The sequence below is a fragment of the Neolamprologus brichardi genome, chromosome 13 (assembly GCF_056152115.1).
Source record: "Neolamprologus brichardi isolate AB-2024 chromosome 13, ASM5615211v1, whole genome shotgun sequence".
NCBI lineage: Eukaryota > Metazoa > Chordata > Actinopteri > Cichliformes > Cichlidae > Neolamprologus > Neolamprologus brichardi.
Genome location: NC_142116.1, coordinates 29,291,031 through 29,300,932, shown reverse-complemented (window position 1 = coordinate 29,300,932; position 9,902 = coordinate 29,291,031). Strand labels below are relative to the sequence as shown.

The window sequence follows — 9,902 nt, the reverse complement described above, 5'->3', positions numbered from 1 at the left end:
GAGTATTTTTAACAGTAGTATTTGTACTTCTGCTTAAGTACAGAATGTCTGTACTTTTGCCAAATCTGCTTGTCAGCACCTGTCAGCTGCCTCGAGAGTCCCACAACCTCAGGCCAATTGTCCAGATCACGGTGGAGAACGCTCAGATCATAGTCCTGATATAAAGTGATTTAATTATTTATTTTTACACTGAATATTTTTTGCTGTGCTTCTTTATCACACTTTTCATCCACTTACTGTATTAGGCCGGTTCTCTATTGCTTTTCTGTCACTAAAAGATAACACACTCCAATAAACTGTGACATTACCACTTCCAAGGTATTCCCGTCCTGAGATTTGTGTGTGCAGCTTTGATTACTGTAACTAAATGTGCAATCAGAACTGGTGTCCATTTACCTGATCATCCTCTCTACTTGGCTCTCTGTTATAGTAGAAGATGTTGTCTTTAGATGTTAGTTCCTTCTGCTCCTCTTTCCTCAGACTTACAAACAGCACAACCAGAACCAGCACTGAACACAGAGCACAAAGTTTAGCGCACAACAACCAACCAAATCTACTTAGCTGGGAAAGAAAACAGAGGCTACAAGTTATAAATCCATTCACAACTCACTGAGCAGCAGAATGCCTCCAAGTACTCCCCGAATAATGGGCAGGTTGCTGCCACCTAAACCACGCTGAGTACACATCAAATCTTCTCCCTTGCAGTCACACACTTCAGCTTTGATGATGTTGTCCTGCCCCAAGCCATGTTTGTCTGCCACTCTCAGTATAACACTGTAATTTCCACTGGGCAGATCAGTGGCTAAATTCAAGATGATGCCTGTTCCAAAAAAAAAAAAACAGCTTAAAGTCTTTTCTGGCAGTAATTACTCTCCTGACATGAGCACTAATCATTTTAATCTTAGTGATGAAAACTGAATCAGGTGTCATGTAAACTTTCATTTTTGGGAAAAGGCAATATTGATATTTAGAAATCAGATATTCGCAGGAAATAATCTCAACACAAGTGATGAAATATATTAAGTTCCTATTTCAAAATATTTCACATTCTGGCCATGTGATTGGACAGCATCAGTTTATATAGTGTACATACTGGTGTCGTTCATCCTAGCGGTCCAGTTGGTCTTTGACATGCCCTGTAAAGACACCGAGTATGGAGCTCCAAATTCTGGTCCATCTTTATCTGTTACTGAGAGCAGCTGAGGAGCTGGATCCTTGTTGCACACCTGAGGAAACACAAAGCCTTTATGCTAATATTCTGTATCACATGACTGCACACATAGGGCTTGGTTAAACTTTTTAATTGATCGCATCTTGAAGTCGGTAGATTCAATAAATACACCCATCCTGCACCACTATTTGATGTGTTAGATGAAAACCCGTTGAGCTGGCGGGAAATAAGACATACCATAATTTCATGCTGCTCAATGATGGGAGCATTGTCATTGACATCTTCCAGCTGAATGATCAGAGTACCAGTTCCTGTAGCTGGGATTGCATCTGGTCACAGAACAAACACAGATATTCACAGGTGGGTTCCATCGACAAAGTGATCAACAAAGTGAAATACAGTCCAAATTTTAATGCTCAGTGACAAAGCCTTTATGCTCTGGTCTTCCAGTTCTTATATAACTGACATTTGACACACAAATAATTGAAGGCACTGCAACAAAGGGCAACCGTGGCTCAGGGAATTGGCGGTTCGATCCCCCTGCTCTCTCTGTCCTGGTCGTTGTGTCCTTGGGCAAGACACTTTACCCTACCGCCTACTGGTGTTGGCCAGAGGGGCCAATGGCACGATATGGCAGCCTTGCTTCTGTCAGTCTGCCCCAGGGCAGCTGTAGTTTCCCTGCACCAGTGTGTGAATGTGAGAGTGAATAGTGGAATTGTAAAGCGCTTTGGGTGCCTAGAAAAGCGCTATATAAATGCAATCCATTAACAAAGGGCAACAATGTTATTAGCTGTGAGCATCCCAGGAACATCTGTTTGTACTGGAATTTATATTGCAAAGAGCGCGCACGCACACACACACACACCTTAATCCAGTGAACAATAAAATACATTTTGTTTCCCTGATGTCACTTTTGTGTCTTGATAAACTCTTTCCTCATGTTCATCTCTGACATTGTACAGATTTGTTAAAGTAGAGGTGAAAGAGCCACAGCAAAACTCTTGTTTACCAGTGTAATTATTCAGACACTTATCATTTTATGAAATCATATCAGTGGTCATTGTGTATGGGAGTCAAATGATGATAAGAATCCGCATCAGTCTTAACTCCCTCCTACCATTATCATAGGCACCGATGGTTGCGATGTATCTGTTGTTTGTGACAAAGATGGCCTCTCTGTCCATGGGTCTTCTCACTGTAATAAGGCCTGTGTCCTTGTCCACATTCAGCCAGCCTCCAGGGTCATTCATTATTTTGTACCTGTACATTGACAGTCACAGAAAAGATGGTAATACTGTGAGGCAGGATGATTACAATTAGCATGTTTCACAATATGGCACAATGTGTTATTTGATTTTGGACATTTGTCGGGCTGTATTGTTATTATGCAAATGTAGCTCTGTGTAGACCACGAGTGACAATAATATTTATCTTTCTTCTTAATATCTTATATGTTTTTTCTTAATATTTCTTCTTAATATTATTGTGGAGGTAAACACAGACGACACGAGAGCTCTCGATTTACACTGCTCGTTTATTACTCATCACCACACAACTGAACACTTTTCCCTCCAAAACACAGCAACAACACTTCCTGAGAACTGGGTGTGAGTGGAGCCCTCCAGTGGTCCACCACACATGCCCCCCACCCGAACACCCAGTAGGGTTATCCCCTAGTCCAGAACCCTTGCTTTAATTAAACATCCAGAACGGCTGAACCGGGGAGGTGGAGAGCTGGAGGAGGGGAAACGAGCCTGAGGGCCAGGCTGGCATGGGCGGTCAGGAAAAACTGAAGATAGCTCGGGCCCCGCCAGGTGGGGGGGCGCTCCCAGAGGAAGAAGCAGGGTTGTCCAGTCCAGTGGAAGGTGGGCGGCCACGGCGGGGGGCCTGAGCCGGCACCACCTGATCAACCAGAAGCACATGTGCTGGTTGAAGTCTGTCAATGGAAACAGCCTCCTGCCGATAGATGTGGTACACAAATATTTTTAGAAATATTTGTGTACCACATCTATTTTGAATTACATATACAAAATGGGTTACGGGGGTACGTCAACACTTTGCATTGTTAGGATTGTTACATCTATTGTTAACATCAAGTGTCCATCCATCCATCTTCATCCGCTTTATCCGGGGCCGGGTCGCGGGGGCAGCAGCCTAAGCAAACAAGTGTTTAAAACAAAAAAGAAAAAAAGAGAACCAGTTCATCTTTCTCTGGTAATCAGTGGTAGTACTGGGCTGGAACCTATTTTGAAAACATTCTTCAGAGATTTTGGTCTATATTGACCTGACAGCATCATGCTAATTTTAGTCAGTGAACAGGGCGTTCCTGTCATGTTCAAGAAACCAGTTTGAGATTATCTGAGTTTTGTGACATGGTGTGTTATCCAATACAAAGATTGGTACACCGAAGGCAGGGATACAGCCAGAAGCAGGCCGTGGAATTAGTATTGGTATTAAGAGGCTCAAAGTGCCAAGAACACATCTTTCACACCATTACTGACATCCTGAATTGTTGACATAAGGCAGGATGGAGTCATGCTTTTCATTGCTTTCATGCTTGTCAAATTGTAATCCTACCATCCAACAGAAATCAAAACTCTTCAGACCAGACAATATTCTTCCAATCTTTGTTTTTCCAACTCTGGTGAACCCAAGTGATACTATAGTTTTACCTTCAAATGATCAACGGATATATAGTCACTTCTTTTCTTCGACTATTGTTTCCACCAATTTATTATTTATGTAAATTTACAAGGAAATATTACACATTTTACAGACTTTTATTCCCTGTTTGGAAACTGAATGCCTCTTTTTTACAGCCCCTCAGTCGGTTTGCCAGGTGCCAAAAACAAAGTCTGGGTACTAATGAAGTGTTTTTATAGTGTACTTTTGACTGACAAACTGAATGTTTGAGGCACTTATGAGGTCAGTGATACATTGTCTCTATCAGTGAGAAATTTGTTCATAGTAACAAGGCTTTTTTTTTGTCCTGGTTGACTTACGAGACTGTCTGCTTGCGTGGAGTGTCTGGGTCTGAAGCAGTGTACTGCACCACGACTTCATCCACAGCAAGGTCCTCTGGTTTTACCACAAGCTTCTCCTTTGGATCAAATATTGGAGCTTCATTCACATCTCTCACATTCACCACCACTGTGGCAGTAGAAGTGACCACAGAAACACCAGGAGCAAAGGGAATCTCATTCTCCACTGAAACCAACAGAGTGTGCTTGCTGGTCCTCTCAAAGTCCAGCTCCTGGTTGGAAGGAAGAGAAAAAAACATAAGGGTGTTGGCAATGTTAAGTTACAACAAATCACAGAAAGTACTTCCATCGACTAAAGAAAATACTCATTGATGACAATTATCTTCCAATATTATAAATGAATTCCTGATTTTCTTCATACCTTTGCAGTAGAAAGGATTCCTTCCTGTTTGTTAGCTCCCGTTTTTACTGTGAAAAGTCCATCAGGATCACCACTGACGATCTTGAATTTGGTGTTCCAGGCTGGAGTTTGTGGTTTATCCTCATCTGTTACTATCATCCTAACCACCTCAACATCCTTTTTGTTTTCATCAACTGTTGCAGTATACTGTGAGAAAATAAAGGGTGGGAGTGAAAACAGATCTAAAGCCTCCTCATTAGGGATAGAGAATAATGGCCTCATTTTGTAGTCTGTGTCATTATACTAGGCTCATTACTTACTGCACAGCTGTGGAATTTTATTAAATAAAGTTAATTCACTAAAAATGGAACAAAAGTGTTTTTTAACCATATTAGCATATTTTCCATGTGCTGTCAAAGACTCACTATTCCCTGTACAAACCAGGGCACCCTGATGCATCTCAAAATCTATAGATAACTACATTTTCAATTGTGACAACTAGTTGTCAACTACATGGAGGCAGCTCTACTACGTAGATATAAATATTATAATTTCTTTAATAATTTTTACTTAAATTGACAGCAGTATTTTACTCATTGCCGGCTGTACACATGTAAATGCCAAAGTTACACACAAAATGTAGCACATGTTGAACAGCTGCTAAAGTGCACATGCTGTGGACTTGTTTTGTTCTATTGTGGGTTTTTGCTGTTTTTACTATGTGTGAGGGCAACATTAGTAATGCATTTAGATACAGACTGAATGTGTTCTGCTTTAACAGAGTGAAAAGGCATCAGTTAAACAGGAAGTTTGCAGTTACGAGTACTTCGTACTTACAGATTTCTGAGTGAAGACTGGAGCGTTGTCATTGCTGTCCGTCACCGTGAGGATGACTTTTGTTTGTCCGGATAACCCTTCTCCTGCAAAATCTGCTGCTTGTACTGTCAGAGTGTACTGTGGATATTTCTGTTAAGATACAGGGACTGTTAAGGTAGATCAGCTCATCAACAGGAAGGAAGAAACACTGACATCAATTTACAGACCTCTATAACACACAGCTTTCAAACTGCTGACTAGAGTCGTTCATCTATGAAGGCTTGGCACTCTGCCGAAAGGCTGAAGCGAAACTCATTTTATATTTTGCTTATGACAAATACCTGTAAACCTGATGCCATTAACTAATAATAGCCTTGTCGAAACTTTTTAAATATAGTGTATTTCCTGACCAGCTAGCAGGAGGCTGTTTGTTTGGCATGGGAAGTTCAAAACAGACGTGTCGACACTGTGTCAAGCTTCCGAAGCACAGAAGTTTCGATACACTGCTCCAAAGCGTGGTTCAAAACCCCTAGGTCATGTGACCACGACTCACCAAGGTTTTGGTTTTGGTGTGCTTCACCCCAGTTTCGACAGGTGGGGTACCTGCTGCTTCTACAAACTACCAAGCAGTGTTGGGACTAACGCGTTACAGTAACTACGTTATTATTGTGGTGAAGAGCACGGTAACTAGTTATTATGCAAAAATCAGGAACGCGTTAGTCGTTACTGGGATTTAGATAGGGTCGTTACTCGTTACTTTGTGTGGTGGCTATTGTGGAGCTTCCACAGATTCAGTAACATTAGCAAGTGGTGGAGGCCAGCAGGTGGATGAGAGAAAGGGGACGGAGAAGGAAGAGAGACCCGAGGCGGCCGCCGGTCCGAGTGTGAACTGAACTTCAGGTAAGAAGTTATGACCTACAGTCTATCTGGGTAAACCAATAAAAACACAAGTTTAGGTGGAGTTTATTTTCGTTATTCTGACTTTTTCCGTACTGCGTACTAGCTAGCATGACGGAGTTTCTATACAGCTGGGTGGGTGCTATGAATGATGTTGAACTTTATTTTGTTCGTAAGGTTAATTATTAGAGTTGCCAACCGTCCCGTAAAAAACGGAATCGTCTCGTATTCAGAGAAACGTTTCGTATTGAGGTGAAAAGGAACAGTTTGTCCCGTAATTCAGCTACAATGAAAAAGACACAAAGCTGGATTTATTCTGTGTTTACGCTGCACAGCTGCCTCTTCTTTGCTCATCCTCTCCCCTCCCTCTCCTGTTTCTACTTCAATCATGAAAACTGATCAATGATCAGCTGATCGGCTCTCTTGTTTGTTTATCGCCCACTTTGCGCCAGAAAGAGGAAACCAGCCGATGTCGCGCTAAACAACAGCAGCACGTTTAAGCTTGATCAGCTGTTGTTAGAATTTATTTAATATTACTTTCTAGTATCAGCTGATGTTTGCTGGAGCCACAGCTGTAAAAGCTGCTGGTCAAGATATTGGTTTGGATATGTGGTGAGAGGGAAACATGAGGATGAAACCAGGAGATGTCCTTACTGAATCATCAGAGCTGAACAGGTGATGGAGAAACAGGTTTACCTTTTAGGTGACATAAATGAGTTGAAGGGAAGTTATGATCTGTTTCTGAGAGACAAATAACACCAGAATCCTTTTCTAAGTAGCTGACAGCTGGTAACTGTGCAGGGGCGGGTCTAGCAAAGTTTTGCCAGGGGGCCAGGTAGGGCATTAACAGGGAGAGGGGGGCACAAAGAAGTACTTTTCTTTCTTATTCTCATTTAAAATATCTCGCTTTTAAAAAAGAATTATCTTAATCTTACAACAAACGATTGATAGATTGGTGCATATATACCATCAAAACAGTGTACATCACTGTCACAACAGCGTTTGTTTTCATTCAAAGTCTTTATGATTTTTCCTATAATGGTGGGCCGGTCTCTAGTCAAAATCCCCGGGCCGATTTTTTTGTTCCAGTCCAGCCCTGTATGCAACTCATCTGCAGTCTGGTGTTGCCTACATCTTCCTATTCGGAAGGCAGAATTTCTGAGTTCTGACTACAATCGAGAGCACCACGACTGCGGTTTTTGTGTTGGATGTAAAAAGCGCACATGACGCTGTGACGTAGGCTAGAATCATGGCAGCGGTCAATGATGGTCCAGGCGTGGGATTTCTTTCATGGAAATATGCACATTATTATTATTTTTTCCATTGGTAGGTGGCACAGTGCACTAGTGGCAAGTAAGCAAGCTAGAAGACTGGCAAAGTTAGGGAAGCAACACATTAACAAGAGAATTCTGAGTAAAACCAAAGTTACTTTCCCTAGTAACTACTTACTTTGAAAGTAACAAGTAACTTGAAGTAACTAAGTTACTTTTGATAGAAGTAACTAGTAATGTAACTAAGTTACTAATTTAAAGTAACTTACCCAACACTGCTGCCAAGTGCAAGGATTCCTATCTTAACTAGAGCCAGACTGGACTGGGACAAAAAAAAAAAATCAGTCCTGGCATTTTTTGTCTATGATTGATATATACCATGCATACCTTGATCTATGTATGCTTAAGGTGGCAGGGAGGGAAGTTTGCCAACTGTCGGAGCTGCAGAAAGGTGCAATGAAGAATGTGCGTAAGTACAGCAAGCTGTCCATACCTTAAACCTTGGAAACTGCCAAACAATGACTTACAGCCTGGGCCAGCTGCTTGAAGAACTATACCAGAGTAATAGAAGGCAGCAGAATAAACCAGCTGTTCTCCACTGAAGGGGTGAGCAACAGAATGGCAGGGGAACAATATGGGAATAGCATCACCAAGACTGTAGACAAAGCAATATTCGAAGCGCATATAGGAGAAGTACGCAACCCAAACGCCAATGCTCAGTGGCTAGTGGATCTAAGAACAGACAACAGCAACTTTCCTGAACAGGTATGGGTAACCATCACAGTGGCAGACAGCCAAGAAAGGGTCTCTATGAAGAATTGGACAGCACCAGGCCCCGACATGGTTCACATTTACTGACTGAAGAAACATACTGTACTCCATGTGAACGCCTATAAGTACAAATGAACCAGCTGCTTGTCAGTGAGACCTCTTCCACACCTGGAATGGCTAACTGAAGGCCGGATAGTCCTGATTCCCAAGAACCCCCAGAAAAGACCCAGGGAAACCGAGTTAACAATAAAAACCTTGAAAACCATGAATTTCACACCCGAGCCTCAACTCTCGCAGCCCGGTACCAAACGACTTGGCCGGGGTTTGGGGACCACTGGTGAAATGCAAGCCAGAAATAGAGACTGTTAGCCTGTAAAGTAAAAGTGTAGCCTCATGAAATCTGTTGGTTTCAACATTAAGTAAAACTTTTATTTGAAGGCAAACATTTTCAAGTTTCACAATTGAAGAAATCACCAGCAGGGTTTTGATGCAGCACCCTCTTTCTGACTGATTTCTAGCAGTGATAGGCAGACTACTGATCCTGATTCATTATAAAATGCTTTTTTTCAGTATTTAGGTGTAAAAGGACACTTGTACGTTAAATATGTTTAACAAGTCTTACCTCTCTATCCAGTCCTCTACCAATGATTCGGATGCTTCCAGTAACTGGGTTGATTTCAAACATGTTGCCAGTGGGCAGTGGTGGGTCCTGGTTCATAATACGATAGCGGAGCTCTGAGTTGTCAGTATATGGCTCATCGTTATCTTTGGCCTCAACCCTAACCACCTCAGTCCCTGGAGTGGAGGAATTCAGAAAAAGGAAATAGAGAGCAGAAGTTTTAGAAGGTCTTCACATTGCTTCATTTAAGAATTTATTAAATCAAAATAGAGTTAGCGTAAAAAGTCCAATTTCATTCCAACCCACATTGTAATTTTCTGAAGGTTCTGAAGGTTTCTGAATATCTTAAATTCATTGCATTTAAACCTCTGCACTACATTGATTTCTATTGTTGAGAATTGTAGATAGTATCAAAAATAAAGAAAACTGCAAATAAGTGCCAACAAGGTTGCTTGTTCAATATCTCAAAAAACAAAATAATGTAAAAAATATGTTTAAACATACCGATGGCCGTGGCCTCAGCAACATTTGCTTTGTAGTCTGTCGTAAAATAAGGTTTGTTGTCGTTCTGGTCGATCACATTGAGTTTAATCTCCATGGGATCCTCAGCTTGTCCTGCTCCATCAGCCACAACATGTGCTAGAAACTACACAGGCAGAAGATTTCAACATGTTTGATTCACCTTTAAATTGATTCAGTTATCTCTACGCCTTCAACATTACACACAATACAAACAAGGTAAAGATTTCAGTGTGACTGGTGAATTTAATATAAACTGAATTGAATTCTTGTAAAATTCTAGAAATAAAATGTTAATTGAAAAGACTTATTGTCCTGACTCTACACATTTGATTCATTTACAGTAGATTTTGTGAGGCGTCACTTGACTTCTTGTTTCTGTCTCTCAAAAGGGTTTTTTTGTGTTCCATTTCAAAACAGCCAAAAAGACCTGCAATGTCCAGCTGTAAAGGTTTAA

General features: G+C 41.3%; 1 protein-coding gene across 1 annotated transcript in view; it reads right to left on the bottom strand.

The window, feature by feature from the left end:
* Positions 1-375: 375 nt before the first annotated feature.
* The window catches only part of si:ch211-195b21.5 (cadherin-1), a 55,203-nt gene continuing 45,676 nt past the window's right edge, over positions 376-9,902 (bottom strand). The window contains exons 4-13 of the mRNA XM_087850423.1: positions 9,431-9,572; positions 8,930-9,102; positions 5,390-5,518; positions 4,574-4,759; positions 4,174-4,424; positions 2,289-2,431; positions 1,409-1,500; positions 1,094-1,226; positions 611-820; positions 376-509 (exon numbers count right to left, since the gene is read on the bottom strand). Coding sequence (XP_087706549.1) covers positions 376-509; positions 611-820; positions 1,094-1,226; positions 1,409-1,500; positions 2,289-2,431; positions 4,174-4,424; positions 4,574-4,759; positions 5,390-5,518; positions 8,930-9,102; positions 9,431-9,572 — 1,593 coding nt within the window. The remainder of the gene's footprint in view (positions 510-610; positions 821-1,093; positions 1,227-1,408; positions 1,501-2,288; positions 2,432-4,173; positions 4,425-4,573; positions 4,760-5,389; positions 5,519-8,929; positions 9,103-9,430; positions 9,573-9,902) is intronic.